The sequence below is a fragment of the Numenius arquata genome, chromosome 8 (assembly GCF_964106895.1).
Source record: "Numenius arquata chromosome 8, bNumArq3.hap1.1, whole genome shotgun sequence".
In the NCBI taxonomy this organism is placed as follows: Eukaryota; Metazoa; Chordata; class Aves; order Charadriiformes; family Scolopacidae; genus Numenius; species Numenius arquata.
In genome coordinates, this window is record NC_133583.1 from 55,516,116 (window position 1) to 55,534,853 (window position 18,738).

General features: G+C 36.5%; 1 protein-coding gene across 1 annotated transcript in view; it reads right to left on the reverse strand.

Moving 5' to 3' along the window:
• TUT4 (terminal uridylyl transferase 4) overlaps positions 1 to 18,738 on the reverse strand; it is a 49,293-nt gene that overhangs the window by 21,931 nt on the left and 8,624 nt on the right. Inside the window, exons 2-12 of the mRNA XM_074151706.1 lie at positions 17,931 to 18,606; positions 15,990 to 16,153; positions 12,333 to 12,449; positions 10,002 to 10,179; positions 6,739 to 6,827; positions 5,486 to 5,537; positions 4,686 to 4,755; positions 3,558 to 3,684; positions 2,430 to 2,549; positions 1,828 to 2,049; positions 1,505 to 1,679 (exon numbers count right to left, since the gene is read on the reverse strand). Of these exons, the coding sequence (XP_074007807.1) occupies positions 1,505 to 1,679; positions 1,828 to 2,049; positions 2,430 to 2,549; positions 3,558 to 3,684; positions 4,686 to 4,755; positions 5,486 to 5,537; positions 6,739 to 6,827; positions 10,002 to 10,179; positions 12,333 to 12,449; positions 15,990 to 16,153; positions 17,931 to 18,492 (1,876 nt within the window). The 5' untranslated portion in view covers positions 18,493 to 18,606. The remainder of the gene's footprint in view (positions 1 to 1,504; positions 1,680 to 1,827; positions 2,050 to 2,429; positions 2,550 to 3,557; positions 3,685 to 4,685; positions 4,756 to 5,485; positions 5,538 to 6,738; positions 6,828 to 10,001; positions 10,180 to 12,332; positions 12,450 to 15,989; positions 16,154 to 17,930; positions 18,607 to 18,738) is intronic.

The window sequence follows — 18,738 nt, forward strand, 5'->3', positions numbered from 1 at the left end:
CTCTAGTTTTAAAACTCTCTAGCTAAAAGTGATTGAAGAAAAGGACAGGAAATTAAAGCCACAGGAGTGATCTCAAGACCCACGATTCAAAATGTGCCTCAACAGTTCATTCCTTGTTTTTCTTTTTACTTTTCCTTCTTGCCCTTTACCTTACTCACTCGTCCTTCAATATACCTTTAGTAACTCGTTCTCTGTCTTAATCATAGAATGGTTAGAGTTGGAAGGGACCTTAAAGATCATCGAGTTCCAACCCCCCTGCCATGGGCAAGGACACCTCCCACCAGAGCAGGTTGCTCAAAGCCCCATCCAGTCTGGCCTTGAACCCCTCCAGGGATGGGGCATCCACAACTTCCCTGGGCAACTTGTTCCAGTGTCTCACCAACCTCACAGTAAAGAATTTCTTCCTTATATTTAATCTAAATCTCTCCTCTTCCAATTTAAAACCATTACCCCTCATAGTATTGCTAAACTCCCTCATAAGGAGTCCCTCCCCTTTATGATTCTCTATTTCTCCTTGTCCTTTCGATCACCTCACATATGTTACAGAAAAGCTACTTCACCAACATCTCTAGAAAGCGTCCAAAATTCATTATTTATGCTTTTATGAAAATATCACCTTAAGTGCTTTCTTAACCTGCCTTAAATACCCAGTTTGTCACTTCTTAAGGCCAATTCAGAATGCATACGTTGCTCTGTGACTTTCTCTGTTAAGTATTATTTAGATTTTTTTCTGAACTGAGGAACAGAAATGAAGTCTTCCAGTTACAAAGAAGTAACAGACAAAATCACTTTCTTTCTTTCTCTCCCCAACTTACATTAACTCAGGGTGTGTATTATCATCAAATTCACATGGTCTCACTCTCTGAAAAAAGCCCTTCCCTCGGCAGGATATTCAGGCGCTGAAGCACAGCCTATGACATGACATTCAGTTCCACAGGATGGAAATGCTGCCAACAGGGAAAGGGACAAGGGAAGGTGCTGGGGGAGAGCTGGCGGGTGTCGTGTGTGTGTGTGCGCGCGTGTGTTACTTTGGTGGGTTTGCTCCAGTTCACTCTGATCAGAGCCAACCTCTCTGCTCAGTCTACATCAGAGTCAGAGGAAACAAACTGAGAGCTGGTAACGCTCAAAATACATTGTGGTTTTTGGAAATGCAGCTAGAGGCACTGGAAATTCATATCAGAATTATTAAAAAGGAATGAATAATAGTTTATAGAAAGAATGAAACAGATAGAGATAAGAACAGAATGTAAAGAAACAGTGAGACAAAATCACACTTTGTACTTCAAGGATCAGAGTTGCAAAAAGTAGTATTAAACAAAAAAATTTTATTTAAACAGACTAAACAGCTGACAAAATATGAAAAAAAAAAAAAATAAAATTACTTTCTCCTCCAATTATTGATTTAATGTATTGTCCAGACTCCTTGTGACAGACCTGTAAGTGTCAGGCAAATAGAGATAATAATGCAGGACGATTAAAGAACTAGAAAAGGGTATTATCCTACCTTCAATGGCTATTCGCCTTTTAGGCCAGTTTTTATTCTCTCTGGTTAAGAGTTCTTGTACCCGTATGCTGATGACGTATTCCTCCAAAGCAAATTCCAGTGTGTAAAACTTCAACAGTTCTAACCACAGTTGCCCCAGTGAAACTTGGTGAGGAGTTTTGAATGCTAAGAGAGACTGAAACACATGGACAAGAATGCTCAACTGCAATAAGAAATTAAATTTCCCATTTTTTGCCTAGTTCCATCCAGTATTAATGTTTCAACATTAAAAAAAAGGATAAGAGAGAGAATACGGTTTTCAATGAAATAAAGCCATGACTTACATTGCCGTGTTTCTCCTTTGCATTACTTTGGTTGTCCACTTCCGAGCTTGTTACCTTTTTACCACCACCTTTTTGTTGTTCAACTTTAGTTTTACTCTCTGCTCCAACCGAGTTCTTTGCTGCACCATTTGTTGGTGGTTTGTACTCCCACCGTACAAACTCCTCTTCCTCTATACCTTTCAGCTGGTGGTCATCTGGCCTCTTTGAATCAAAGCCTTCAATCTAACAACAATTAAAGTAGCTTTGAAACAAGACTGTATATAATACATACAACCAAAAGTTTTCACCATATGGTAACACTGACACTGATATTTATCCTCCTCAAGAATAACTGCTACCAGAGAAATAAATTCAGAGAATTAAAGAAGAAGATAATTGCCTTTTCTTCAAAGGCATGACACAATCGCACAGGCTATAGCAGATGCCTTTTTAAAAAAGTCATCCGAATCATCAGGGCACCAACTGTGTGAGGATTAAGTACTAATGTGTTTTATTTACAAATTTCTTAGGCAATCAAGTTCTGCACATTTTATAGCCTTGGAGAACACAGAAATAATGTCAACAATTTAACAATAAGGATATTATATTACCAAAGCACTTACCCAGTTGCCCAAATAGGATGGTAAAATACGTGGTTTTCTTTGTTGAAGGAAAAATATCACCATTAAGGCAAAGGAATATGAGGGAATCCCACCTTCAGCCTGGCAGTCAATGTGACAGAGCTGTAAGAGAATAAATCATTACTTTTCTGATATAGCATCAGCATTTAAATTGAAAATCTACTATAAAAGGACCAGTATTAAAGAAATGTGATGCATACTAGAGTGAAACAGAAGATCCTTTATCTCAGAACGTGCAGTTGTCATGCCATGCCACGTACAGACAAAATGCAAATTATAGTAATTTTTAGAGTGCCTTAAGTTACTCTCTTCAGTTTCATCCCATTTTGTGATTGTGAGACACATTCATGTTCCTATCTAGAATTTCAGTCAACTATCAGGCTTTTGTTATTGTGCAATCTGCCACGTATGCAGATGGGGATTCTATGCATCTGGCTGTTACCTGATACTGATGTCTTCTATGGGAACTCAAGATGTAATAAACATATTAGACTTTAAGCAGTTCTTTGTAGTTTCTACTGCTGCTACTTATATGTTGTAAACCAGGAATTTTTGTATAACCAATTTGCTAAATGAAGCAACAATAATAATACCATGCAACTGATTTTTCAGTAAAGCCAAGACATGACAAGTATGGCCTGGCAGCAATTTCAGGACTGAATGAAAAGACAGTTAGGTTCACCACCACACAGGTGGTGAACACTGTAACTTGGTTCCTGTGACCGCCATTTATGTCTGTAAGAAGTACAGCAGGGTGTGACAACAGACCCTTCTTCGAGCAAGTTAATTTTTTTCACTCTGACCTCAATAGCAGAAAGTTTGCAAGACCCGATAGCCCAGTTGAGAAGTTTTTCAAGGATCAATTAACTAGTTAAGGTCGTAAGGAACAACCATAATAGCTTGCTAACAGAATAGTGGAAGCTTCATATATATCTACAGTTTCACACCAAAATGTTCAGTCTCATTCTGGTCTGTTCAGTAAGAAGTGAACTAGCAGCACGAAGTTCTTTTCTACAAATATATTCATGGGATATTATACATTACATTGTATGCAGTACTTAAAAAGAGGAAATAAGCATATTTAATGCTCCTCAATATTTATAAACTTACTCTAGCCCAGTAGCGGAAAGCCAAAACCAAGGGAATAAGGACAGGCTCCAGTTTACCAAGTGCAGCCAGCAGGTCAGTTGTAAGGCAAGCCACATCGTTTCTAGCGCTTACTTTGCATGTCAAACCACTGTAATTACAAACACAAAACAGAAAAAAAAGAGTTATTGTCTTGTGTATACAGATGATGCTTGGGGCAGAAGGGATGTGGGGCATCACATCCACCATAACAAAAATCTGCATCAGCGTCTCCTTATGTAAGAACTTGAACTTCTTAAATGGAAGCTACAGAATGTAATTATATTTTATTTACTATTAACTCATCAGGTGGATCTAGAACTTACTGAAGTTCATTACAGCTAAAAATATAAAACAGCATTAAGCATTTGCTCTAAGTTCTGCCTTTACTTAATTGTGCAATCTTACACAACTCGAACTCTGCGTTTACCTTCCACATACCAAATCAATCAATCAATCAATCAATCAACCAACAACCCCCACAGGCCTGCTGCATGTTAAAGAGCTGATAAGTCCACAAAACAGCTTCTGTAAAAACTTTCCATTTGCTTCTCAGAATAATTATTTTTATTCTCTTAGTACTTAACAAGGCATTTGCATAATCTACAAACACAGGAAAAGATATGCCCACCCTTGCTGCATTTATTTCCCCAGAGTTTCAATCACATACCTCTAGCCAGTCAAAGCAATGTGGGCATCATATAATAAGCCTGTTTCATTTTAGAGGTTGCTACTTCTTAGGAATTTACTGGAACTGTCAGATGATGTATCCTTACTGGTAATGTGTATCTTATAAAATGTTTTTAAAGCCTTGGATTAAACCACTGGCAGAAATTTTTAGTATCAACTGAAAATCATTCCACTTTTCCCCTCTTTAACTAAAAGTAGAACTGGCATTTTCAGACTCCTACAACTAATGAGCTCTACGAAGCACAAAATCAAAGCTAAGCTTTCTTTCTAGATTGTATTTTTGAGTATGAGCAATTCCCCTTTAACATGAATGTTAGCTAAATGTTACATTAATACTTCTTGTCAGGAATGCAGGCAAGCACCTGTTATGAACACATAGTAGAAACTGGTATCTCATTAAAAATCCTTTTCAATGTCATGTACCTTTTAACATCTTTGCAAAAGACAACAGGAACTTTGGCATGGAAATCTGACTCCACATCTGAGTAGACAGCTAAGTAAGGAGAAAAAAAAACGATACGTATGAACATCTTTTAGTTTTCCCAATTGTGTCTTTAAAACTATATATTAAAAAAAAAAACTATTACACTTAAAAAAAAACAACAAAACAAAACAAAGAAAAATCCTTGTTAGGAAACTGGGCTGGCATCTCTTCTAGAAACTTAGTGTCTTTACAGCACTTAAAGACACAAGGTTGAATCTCTGGCAAACCATCAGCATAGTATGAGAACCACTTATGGAGGTGACCTATTAAAATTTCTTGAAGGATCAAAAAATGCAATGCTACTTGCATCACTTGGTTCAAGAGGAGTGGATTACAGGGTTAGATAACTTCCTGACAGATCAAGGAGACCACTAGTTTCAGAAGTCTTGTATAGTTCTCACTGATGTTCATATGCAAGTGGAAAACTGGCTGCTGGGTTTGCTGCTTGGAATTTCCCCTACAAAGTTAAAATACTTTTTAAGCTGGTATCTCACAGTGTTACCATAACTCCTGGTGATCTGAACTGGGCTTCCTGGGCTGCCACTCTCCAGCTGCAGGTTCTCATCTCTCACTTACACAAGCACTGGTATTCATAAAAATCACATTCATAAAAGCAGCTCAGATATTTTGGTTGAAAACTAATCTATTTTTGTAAGTTAACAGAAAAATTAAGCATGAAAACAACTGAATAGCAGTTGGAATGTTAATTAAATAGAAATGCGGTACAACTAAAACTCACCGCTGTTCTTCAAGATTTCAAGCACCTGTATCAGAACGTCTGGTTGACTCATCTAAAATGGCAGAATTAGAGCAGGTTACGTCATTCAGACTAACCTATATTATTCTACAGCTCATTTAAAACTACTTAGGTTGCACAACTAGTAACACTATGTTCTTTCACAGAAGTGAAATCATATGTCAGTATTAATGAAGAAGTTAACTGTATCTGTCCGTACCATGAAAAAAGGTACTAGTAAACATCTGAACCAGCTTTCCTTTAGCCTACAGCTTTTTTAGTTAATACTTCTGTTCTAGTTCCACATTAACAGACTCCATAGAGTTAAAACAAAATACTTTGCCATATATTCAACAATTTAATGTCAACATACGCCACTAGAAATGCACAACAGTAAGGAATTTAATGTCAGTACTTTCCCAAGGGTTTTTAAAGGTTATAATTTTTAAACGTGTCTTCTTTTCTCCCCAGAAACCAATTCAAGTGGTGTTTCAAAGGTAAGCTGTAAACAGGTCAAAAAAAGCTAAAAATTAGGTCCACCTTTGTGAAAAAGTGACATGGTACACTCCCCATGCAATTGTTTAAAAAAGGGCTGTTTCACTTCCTAACTGAAATCTTATTTCCAAATGTTATGCATACGTATGTACCCAAAATAGGTACCTTGAATTCCACTGGAGCACGTATACGCAAAAAAAAAAGCAAGTTCAGCAGTTGTGGCTCTAACAAGGACGTGCTGCTAATATCACGTAATAAACATGAACCAACAACTTCAGTGTTTAAAGTTAAGTTATACTGCTCTGTAGGAATTTTGTGCCACGGTAAACTGGGATGTGACACCTAATTGCAAATGACTAAAACATAAAAGGAAAATTGTCACTTTAGCCCTACCTTGAGAGGGAGGGAACAAAGACCTACAAGATTTTATTGTCTGAATCATAAGCTCTTAAAAGCACACTTATCCAGAGCCAACTATTTTCATATTGCTTCAATGCTTACTCAAAAAATTAAAAAAAAAAAAAACAAAGCTACTATAAGATTGTCCAAAAAAACCAGAATTAAAGTTATCTAATAAGCAACAAAAACTTTATCCGCTTGATTCATAGCACATCTGCACAAAATCAAAGATTATATGCTTTGTGCTACTCTAACACCCTACACCCCAATGGAAGACAAAGGCAAGGGAACAGAAATAAATGTTGATGGACTTGAGTTAAAAAACAAACATTCTTAGTTAATACAAGATAATATCTACGCACCTTAGGGGGGAATTTTATATCTATGTTAACATCACTGGTCTTAAAAGCAAATCTAGTTAAGCAGGAGCCATACATCCTCAATGAACAGTCTGGAAGAGAGAGAAGCATAATTACTTAACAGCTAGTAAATAAATTATTCTTCAATGGATGACACATACCTTGCTTTAGATACTGTACCTGCCAAGTGTTACGCCCAAATTAATGAATATAGAACCACTTTCTCACTCCTGTGAAGGCTAATCGTTTCCATAACGCGGCATCACAGGAAAACAGATAATTCAAATAGTGTAATTACCAAACATCAAAATTTTTCAAGGTGTTTTAAAGTATTTTTGCAATGCAGCCTTAGTTTTGTTTTTACTATAAAATTAAATACAGAATATTAATTACTGCCAACATCTCAGGGCATGATTTTAATTAACAGCTTTTGTTAACTACAGCTTGATTTCACTGCAGTTAGCAAAACATCAAATTCTGTGTAAAAAATTTTGTGACAAGAGTGTATGTGCGCTACAATCTGTTAATTACATTAGCAAGTTCCTATGCACTACGAAACACACATTTAAAACATAACTTCAATATAATCCAAGACACAAAATATATTATCCATTTAGGAAGTGTTTTTATAGTTAACACAGTTCCTTATCTGCAAAGATGTACAACAGATCTAAACTAATTAGAAAGTAACTATTCAGCAATAAGATAATGAGAAATGTCATTCCACTCCATAAAGAGTAACCCACTTCATGATACAACTTTTGCAGATGAAGACATTCCTGTAATATATATTAGGGCTCCAACATATTTATGTCAGCTGAAAAGTGAGACTATTCTCAATCCCTTCCAAATGCAACTCCCTACTCAAGCAGGGTCCCCTAGAGCAGGTTGCCCAGAACTGTGTCCAGTTGAGTCTGGAACATCTTCAAAGATGGAGAGTCCCCAACCTCTGCAGGCAACCTGTGCCAGTGTTCAACCAGCCTCACAAGAGGGGGTTTCAAGAGGGGGTTTCTTGTATTTTTTCTTAGTACCTTTATTTGTGTTCTAACCAACCTCTCTCAAACAGAACCACAACAGAATAACTCTTGAAAATAAATCTTACACATACACAGCTTCAAACAAATCTCTATTTTTCACTACTTAGAAACTAGCCCTCCCAAAATTAATTTCTGTGTAATAATAAAAATATATAATAAAAAAAAATCGTAATTACTTCCAATGGCTTTTCATAGTAGTAAGAATTTTTGCATAGTTCTAATGCGAGCTCAAGAGAAAATCATGCCAGAACATCCCATGTTTTGTACATGGTGCGTGAATTAATTTTTTCTTAATTTACAACTTAGGAAAACATATTGACTAAAATATAGCAAGCTTTGAAAAGGGGAATAAAGAAAATTGTCCTTTACTACTACAGACTCCTCCTCCACTACTACACCTCCACAGCAGCTCATCAGCCCAAACAAGTCAGCCAGCCGAGTAACACTAACATAGTAATTTTCATGAGTATTTATGTAAAAGTATTATCTTATTTTGCTTTGTCTTACGCTAATATACTATCAGTGGAAAACTCAATAGTGTGTCTGAACAGAAGTTTGCACTAGGAGCCACATATGGCAATGTTAGAGAGCAAACAGATTAGCAAACCTCCACTCTACAATCCTCTGTTCTATTCAGCAACTTATGTTTAAGCATATATTTAATACAGCTCCTAAAACTAAAACTGATCATCCTGCAGCAAACAAATAACATCCTTCTTACCACTGCATTTTTACAGAGCAAAGGGGAAAAAGAAGGTATTTCTAAAATAAAAGGACAGTACAGAATATCAACCCAGTTTCAATATAGATGAAATAAAAAGACTGAAAGCTTATTGATACTTTAATTAAATGAAGATGTATTTATTAATACTTTCTTCTGTTCAGACTCACTGAAAACCAAACCATTGTTAACAGAATGTCAACATTACCATAGCTCCACAAATCAGCTTTCAAACTCCCAGTGTATTAACTATAGGAGATGATGGGAAATCAACGCACAGAAGTAAATGTCAAAGGTTACCTTATTGTTACATTATTTATACGATTTTATTTTTCCAACAGTAGTATAAATTGGATTTGAATGTTTTAAGTGTCCTACTGAAGAAACACACTGTAATTCTGAAGGGAGAGGAGGGGGCAGACTACCATTCAACTTACCAAGCCAATTTTTATGAACTTTATTAATGCACTGAACTTTATTGACCCACGAAAGCAAAAAAATGGGACTAAGCATTTAACCTACTCAAGACTATTGGGGTTTTTAAATTATTCTTATTTTTAATCAACACAAAGCACTCAATCAAGAAAAAGGCAGATTAGGTATGATATTTATACATGGCTTAGTAAAAGTAATATTTTGACATATTTAAGACAATTCAAGAGACACTGGGAAACTACAGTTGATCTCAAAGAATACCTCTCCCCATTTTAGGATGGATTAAACTTAATATCCATGAGAATAAATATTTGTTAAACAATAACCCTTCTTGATTTTAATGACCTGTTTTAACAATCAGTTACTGATTAGTACCTGCAGGTATTTCAAATCACAATTAAGTACTGTAAATGTCTCATATTCTTACCAAAATCACTCATAGCTGAGGTCTAATTTTTTTTTTCCTAAAACCATGCTTAAAAAAAAATTTCCCTCATGCAACTTTTACCTGCCCTGAAAGATGTTATAAACAACTGAAAGACCAATAGGAAAAAAACAAAACTCAAACATTTCAAACTCCTTCTCATTTTCCCTCCTGCTACATTTATATTAGTTTAATTAAGTGTAGTGAAAAAAAAAATCTCTACTTGTAACAGGCACAGACACTCAGTAATGCTAGGTAAGGCATAGGTGGAAAGGTTTGTAGGACTAGAGCCTGAGGGAGATCCTCAGTGGCTGAGGCTTTAAACATGACCAGGAAGGAAATATTTCATGCCCTGGAAACTTCCAATCTTCATCAGAAATCATCATGTTAAAGAAGACCAAAAGCTTCAATAAAAACATACCAGAAAGAAGCAAAAGTGAGCACAATCATATTTGCCTCTTTTTGTAGGTTTGTTAGCTCCTTTTACATCAACTGCTAGTCTCTATTAAAATGCCTGTACATATTATTTTTGTATAATATAAAGATAATGTAACCCCAAATGCATTAATTCACCATTAATGTTGGCATCAAAATCTGTGTAAAAATGAAAAATTTTCACCTAAAGAAAATGGAGAATTACTATGAATACCTGGTAAGGGCTGTTGAATAATTTTCTCCATCTCGTTTACAATTTCTTGACGAATTCTGAAGTCATCATCTGATATGCCTTGTTCATTTGCTGCCTCAATGAGTGTAAAACTCAGAGCAGCCAACTGCGCAGAAGAGGGGGGTGGGAGGGCACGCAGCTCATTTTCTTCTTGTTTTTCCTGAATAATTGTTGGATGATAAAAGTAAAAACTGATATTTTAAGAGAAAAAGGTTATCTCATACTGTTGCATGATATCAGAACATACTGTTGCTGTTTGTGTTCTTGTATTTACATGGTGTCCTGACCAAACACTTTCAAAGGTAGGAACTCTGTCCAGTCTAACTGGCAAACGTACCAGTAAGGCTCACAGAAATGACAGTAGATGCTCAGTGTTTAAAAGAACGTGTTGTTTCACAGCTGGCAACTTGGGGAGGAAATCTGCTGTGTTACATTCCTGAACCACATTTTCTGACAGTTCTGAAACAGAATTCATCCAAGGAAATGAAAAGCCGTAATTGTTCCTACATAATAAAAGTAACTGAGCTGAGAAAGCTTTTCTGGATTCACATATTTTTTTCAGAGTGGATTGTATTTGAAGGGAAGATATGAGAGGCAGAAAAAGTATTCCTAGCTCCAAGAAATTTTGATAAGTTGAGTTCTGCTGCTGCCTACACAGCTGGTGCCAGAAAGTGCTATTTTTAGTGCACTAAGTTATTATCAATTTAATCCAACAGCAAGAAATACGTCAGATGCATCAAGTCATTTCGGAGTAAGTACAACACTCACTTGTTTCAGAAATTCATCAACTAAATGAAATATGTGACTGACAACAGAAATAAATAACAACCAGAAAAAAAAATGAACTAAGAAAACAGAGTCCAGTATGAAAATGTTTGGTTAGTTCTAGGCTGCATCTCTCAACTCTTCCGCTCTTATTTGAACAAATTTAACATAAAAAAGAATATGCGCCTTTTTAAGGGCTGTGGGTTTTTTAATGTCACTGCTTTTCTTGAGTTTTTCTTGAGTGGGGAAGCCACAGCTGCTGCTAAGCTTATTTGATAGTCATGTATCTCATAGTTAGAGCTGTAAATAGGTGTATTTTGTGAAGTAACATTTAGTTACATACCTCTTATCACTGTAACATGGCACACAACATAAAGCTATTTGAAGACAAGTGTCAAAAACTGAAAGCACTCCCTGTCCTCTAGCACTTCCATTCAGTGGTAAAGAAACTTCATTCCTCAATTCTTATCTCCATGCCCAGATGAAAAGCATGATACAAAAGTGTTTCCATATCAAACAAGGGGCTGGTTTGTTGCCGGTTTATTACATTTTTTTTTCCATGATGCAATTTAGCAGACAGCAAGAGAACCAGAATCCTTTACAAATAATAACTGAGCATAATACAAAAATGCTTCTTTCTGAGATGTAGTGGATTTATGGCATTCAGAGTTTTCCAGGTGATGGTTTGCATATATGATAGAATTAAAGCGTTAATTACAAACAGAAGTATGGTAAGAAATACATGGAAACAGGAGTAATTGACTGAATTTTGGGGAATGGCTGCAGGAAGAGTAGTTTAAAGCACATGAATGACAAACTCTGAATCACAATACTGGGGAATTTGTAGCTCTTCACCAGTATTTACAAAAATGGGTTGGCAAGAAAATCTGTGCGCCTTTTATTGGATTTCATGCTTGTAACAGTTCTTTAAAGCAAAGCAAACAGTAACACCACAGCATCCGATAAGGAAACTGTTTATTTCTTTGAGAGCCTTAGAACTGTTCTTCATATTTAACACGTACATAAACCCAGGGAGACGATGAGCGACTCAGGAACTAAATCCCTCCTTACTTTAACTCTCTTTTTTTAGTCTAGACATACTATCCACTCCACTCACCCATCACAGAAAGGATGTAGATGAAAACTTCAGAAGGCAGACAAAAGGGAAACCAGAAAACCAACATCTCCAACCCCACCTCCAGTCCCTGCTACCAACGATACTCTAAGTTTCTCACCTAAGTTACCCTGCATTCTGTTACTAAAAGTATGATGAACTGCCCACTACTCAGAGACACTAATTTAGAAGCAATGACCAAAAATGTTCTTTCCTCTCTGCCTGGACAGACCATCAAGCCATTCCTCTCAACCAGAAAACGAGCAACAGAAATTTGTGAATCTCTGCTCAGCACACAAACTTTTTCACCTAAATGAAGATGTCCAAAGAAAACATACCACATAACAACAAAAAAAAAAATCCGTAAAAAAAAAAAAAATTCAGAAGAAAAAAAAGAAAAAAAAAATCAGTCAAAATTTTATTTGTTAACTTACCATTATATTTTTCTTATGACGCTTTTCTTTAATATGCTTGTGAGCTCCCTGGATATTTTCAATGTGAACTAAGCAGAGCTTGCATAGATACTGACAGTTGGTGTATTCTGGGGAGCGCTGAGGAAAAATGGCCATAGATTAAAAGAAAATGTTTCTGCCAATAGTGTCTGAAAAACTCATTTCTTTGAATAATAAATTGTATTTAACAATTATGTAACACTTGTAATGTCAAGGTGCTTTGCAAACATTGAGTAATTTTCAAAAAACACAGTGGAAATGGAATTTTACTCATATGACAAGTGGGGAAAATGAGGAAAGGAAGTGAGATGACTTGAATATTACACTTCTCAGTAAATTTTAGTGAGGCAAAATTAAGACTGAAGAGTTTATGCCTCTTAAGGCTGACCTAAAGGCCAGTAAGCCATTCCCTTGTCAGCTCAAGCTTTTAATAACTATGGATTTATTAAATCTCAGCATCTATCCTCCTTTCTCTGATGAGAAAATGGGAAGTATTCATCATATTATCTAGTATACGTGTTACGACAGATGGTGTTGTTGTTTGGCTAGCATATTCGCAGCGGACTCTGCAAGTACTGCATTTTTTGTTCTATTAAAAAGGGTGCGGCTGGCCAACAAGGAGGAAGATAGCCAGTTTCTGACTTACTAATGACTGACTGTACTCTGGATAAAGTGAGATCCTCCAATAAGGGGTAAGATTATTCCATTTTGATGGATAATTTGGGATGCCCAGAATTGGAGAAATATGCAGAGCAAGCACCTTTTTGTACAGACAGGCTGGGAGAGAGGGAGTACACAAATGGAGAGCTGCCACCTGGGAGAGCCCCGAGGGTCTCAAAGAAGCAGCCAAGCCTCAGGAGATGATGGGGGGTGGAACTCACTGCTTCCCTAGGGTCCAAGAGGGGATACTGTGAAGTGTATTCAACCAGGAAGCCACCAAGAACTACTAGACTGAAAGGCAGAAAGGACCACCTCTGCAAAGATGAGGGGTTGTTCACAAATACCTCACTTTAATCCATCTCATCCTGGAGTTATATTTTCTTGCTCTAATAAAACATAGCTATAGAGAGACTGGAAACCTTTTGAAATGCTCACTGCAAAGATAAAAGGGCCCCAACAAAAAGCCTTAGTTTTCCTCTGGACTTGTAAGAGTTTTTCCGGTAACTGCTATCGGTTATAGCCAGGAAAGAAAAAACCCTGCTTAACATTTTCATCCTAATTCTAATACATCTATATTTACTAAAACCGAAAAGTATACTGAAAACACCAGATGTTTAAGCAGTGACATAACAATGAATGGAGAACACCATTTTGAGACACTAAGGTGGACTATAGATCAGTTAAACAAATTTGACTTACTACACGGAAACCTAAACCACTGCTAAATGTGGGCAAGTTTTTCCACTTACTGAGTCTGATCTTTTTAGTTTTGGAAAAAAGTAATAAAAAAGGTGTGATACCCTCCAACTGTAGGGTAAACATAACTTTAAAATAACATGGTCATTATGCTTTTATTACTAATTCTCTTCACCCTTATTTCCTATGAGACAGACAACCAGTAAGACGAAATTAAACATCCATTTGGAAAACAACTTAAAGAGTTACACTTAGCTAGCTCAGAAGATTCAAATATTCGATACCCGATGACTGAAGTAGATAAAAATAGTTTACCATCCTTCTAAAACTGAGTGATTATCAGCAGTAATAATATTTTTAAAAATTGGGTATTTCTTTACAATACTGATCTGCAGTGCTATGTCAACAGATGTTGGCAGAAAGGTTAAATCATGTAATGCCTTTTACTTTGCCTTTATTAATAATCTAGTTATGCCTAACACAAAGCTACATACTACTATTTGTGTAAGATAGATGCATCCAAACAAGTGAGGCCTCATGAAATTTGTGCTTGGATATTCAGGGAGCTAATCCATCTCAGAGCCAGTTGGATTTAAAAAACTCTCAAGAGAATGGGAAAGTTCCAGATCACTAGGAAAGAGAAACTTAAGAATATCTTTAAAAGGCTAAAGAGGATGAGCCAAGGAATTAAAAGACCAGTCAGAATTAGCACCCAGAAAAATACTGTAATAAATTAAGATATTAATAATCACATAAAAAGAGGTCATAGGTAACAAACTGATCAGCTATAAACAAGTTGCACTAAACCAATTTTAGGGTTGCTTTTGTAAAGATAAAATCATAAGGCTTGAAGAAGCAGCAGCAGATGTTGTATCTTGAAGTTTTTGTCACTTGTCATAGTATCAGTCTCAAAACGAGACCATAAATACTATCTAAATAAAGAACACCAAGGTGGGAGCAAAACCACTAGAGAACTGCCCTCGGAGCACACACACCTAGACTGGTTCACCCCCAGTCTAAAAGCATGTGCCTTCCGGGGTCCGAAAAATTCGTATTTTCATTGAAGACTTAGAAAATGCAACAGAATCATAGAATGGTTTGGGTTGGAAGGGACCTTAAAGATCATTGAGTTCCAACACCCTTGCCATGGGCAGGAACATTTCCCACTAGACCAGGTTGCTCAAAATGCAATGCTGACTACAAATGCAAAAGATACCAAGTTGGGAGAGGTTACAGAAGATGCAAGATGACAAAAATTCAGTGATCACAACAAATTAGAGAAATGGAATAAATAAGCTACAATTAAATAATATAAAAGCAAAGTATCATTCCTCCTTAGGTATTATCAACTGCAGAAAATACAGGGCTGGAAACACCTGATTGGGCATTTCTTAGGAAAAAGCTATGGGGAACATTGCTGGTCAAACTACAAGACAACATCATATTGCTGCTAAAAAAGCAGATACCCTAAAAACAAATGCTTCGTTTCAGACAGATGAAGCCAGCTTTCCTATTTATATGTAAGACCTCAGCTGAAATTGCATGTCCAATTTTGGATACCAGTTACATGGTGGATGGCTACAGAAGAACAACAAGAATGAAGCAGTAACTAAAAACCCCATGAGACCAAAGAACAAAGACCAAGTCTGAGGAAGACAAGAATGCAGGAACGGTAATGATATTCAAATGTGTAGAAAGTTGCTGAAAAAAGTAATAAACTTATGTTTATTTTCCTAGGACAACATATGAGGGATTAAAATGCTGCAAGAGACACTTACATTAGACACTAAGAAAAAATTCTGGGTTACCTCTACTGACTTTGAAATTTGTTTCACTGGAGATAATACTAAGAACAGTTTAGACCAACATTTTTAAGGAGTCGTCTTCAATACAGGTGATGCAGACTGGCGGAAGGCTAATACACTGAAGATAGAACAAGGTTCCTTTTGATCCTGTATTCTGAGTTTCCAGATAACCAGACTTTCTAGAAAATCTTAGGTAAGTGAAGGAATTGTAAATCCTTTGGTCTGTAGAATTAAAAAATACTGTTCCACAAAGGCTACATGCACCAGAAAAAGAACACCAAGTTTTCAATCCACCTCATCTGCCATGATGAATGAGTAGTCAACTACTAGGGACAGTATCCTAGATCACTAAAGTGTTTCATTATAAAGAAGAAAATAAACAGAGGCAACAGGCTCTAGTAGAAATACCACCCAAGTAGAAATATGGTGAAGATAATGAAAGAAGACACCCCTTTTCTTTTTTATCTGATCAACCTACTTTTTCAAGTCGGGAAATATAATCTCTTTCCAGACGTTCTTCAGCTTGTTTCAATCCTAGTTGCTGTTCAGCTGTCAGATTAGATTCGTCAATAACAGCAGTGTTTTCTAAATAATCAGCTTCCAAAGTATGTTCCTTAGTTGATTCAGAATTCTTTATTTTACCTAGAGAAAGAAACAGTCATTTTCTTCAGAGTAACTCAAGGAAAGGAAAAGTGAAAGTACAGAGCAGTTAAGAACATCCCACTAAGGAGCCGGACGCAAATTAGAGCTACATTCCACTCAGTTTTTTGTCCAAAGGCTGGCTAAAATCACCTTAGATGTTAGAATCTTTCCAGCATATTAACCAGTATTTTGGAGAGACTTTAGAGACTAGTCTGCTACTAAGAGTGTTACCAAAAAGAGAAAAAAAAAAAAGAGGCAGATTCATTTTGTGTTTCTGTCATAACTTCACGGCCTCTGTTAAGTTCTTCAAGGCAAGGAAGGGGTTTTTTTTGTTATGCAGAACAGAGTACGCGAGATCCTGATGCTCTACTATAACAGAAATAAGAAGTATTAGGCTTAAAATTTTTGTTTTATACAATACATTCTGTTAAGGAAAACAGTCATAGAACTGCCTTAAAGACATTCACCCAAATGATCTTACAGAGCCTGTCATCAGGCACTTCCAGCCCTCGATTTAGAATGCTGCTGGAGCTGCATCAGAACACACAGTGACACCTTGCCGCCCACGGCCAGCAGCCACCAAGCTCTGGAACGCTGCTGCTCACAAACACACAGGTCAACTCCGAAAGGCCAGTTCCTCCACATGCCTATGAATTGTTCGTAGTCCACTAATTTGTACAAGCATCTACATCTTAAATTACTCCAGTAGTTTTTACATCAACAAAAGTGAGGGTTATTTGAGGTTTGTTTTGTTTTTCTCTTTTTTTTTTTTTTTTTTCCTTTCCTTTCAAATGTGTTCTGTGCCCCCAGATTAGCTAGGAATCAAAACTGAGCAAGTTTTCGAGTTCTGGTTTCTCAGTGACAGATGGTCCCGACAGTACCTGATGGTGGTCTACAAAGAGCTGACTGATCACAGGATGCTGCCATTTCAACTTGTTTTTCTTGTTAAATTTTATTAAGATATTCAAAAAAATACGCACTTTTAATATCTTCCTAGTATTTCTATACAAGCAACTGCTGTAGCTGTTGCGATAGTGGGAAATACTTCAAACAGGAGGTCTGCGCTGGCACGCCGTCTTAAAACAGCTTTTTTATTAGAAAAAACTGCAATTTGAAAAATTGTCACAAATCCTAAACTAAGGAGTTAACCTGAAGTGAGACAAAGCCTGATCCGTATATTTAATTCAGAAATTGAAAAATACGTATAAGAACTGGGTATAATAATACGTAAAAATACGTATAAGAAAGGGTAACTACTGATGGATGGTATGGATTCCAGACCTCCCTAAATTGAAAAGCCATCTGCCAAAACATATTTTAAACATTTTTAGTAACAAAAAGAGCACGATAATCACAGAAAAAAAGGTAAATATTTTCCCCCTCCCTGTAAAAAAAAAAAAGAACTTTTCTTGCAGATTTTTCTCCTGATCTTTCTGAAAAGCAGTAATAGCTGGCATTTCCGTAAGTGGCAATGTTATTACGAAAGGTTCCCCCCTCCCAATTCACTATATTCACAAAATTGCCTGAAACCTACACACACTAAGTATCTTGCAAAGATGTTTAGGTCTTAGACATGAGAAAAAAGGACAGCTATTATCATAGTCTCTTATTCTTTAAGTAATACGTTTGTATTAATAGTACGCTCTCTCTAAATGCTAGCAGCAACTTACTCTGTGTGAAAAAACATACGCAAATAGAAACATTTCAAAGCCCATTTCAGATTGTTAACAATTTTACCAGAAGAAAATTGAATAAAGTAGTGTTGAATAATACTCACTGACGTCATCAGGCTTATGTTCCATCTTCCTTTGATCCGAAGCAGTCTTACCAGGATCACCAGTTTGATCAACACCAGTCTTCAAAGTAGGAATTCCCAGTGGATTTTCCAACACCAGTTTCCCTTTCTGTGTAGCTGTTAAGCTTTCCATGCTGACCCCGTTCCCCGAAACATGGGAGCCTGGAAAGTTTTCTCCCACTGGTTGAGCTTTTGCCTGTTTCAGGTTTTCCGCTGCTGCTGATAAATTAGAAAATTTTTTTGCTTTTCCATGACTTCGATCCTGAACATTTGACCCCACATCTTTAGCTCCAGGAATACAACTATTTACTTTGCATGATTTATTTTCTCCTTGTTTTTCAGAACAAACATCATTTTGTTTACTTTTTTTGCTGTTATTCCCACTTGGAGAACTTCTCCCAACATCCTTCACAGATTTGTCGTTTCTATTATGTTTATAATTTTGATTATTTGTAACTTTGACTGCTTTGCCTTCCTCACAGACAAGACGGACAGACTTCCTTGGGTCATGATTTCCATTCTTTGAGCTCTTGGCCTCTTCCATTATAGTGAAGACCTGCTTCTCCTGTCTCTTGAGACCACTTGAAGTGCAATTCTTCAGCAATTTGCAGTTGATTTTAAATCCACTGTGCAGGCAAGGATCGTAGCTGATTGTCTACTGAAGAAATAATGATGGACATTTTTATCCTGAAGGAAAAATATCAAAGCTCTATGCAGACAATGCATTAAAATAAACCTCTCTAAAGAAAAGTGTAACTATGAATTATTGTAAGAAGGATGTTCTCCCCAC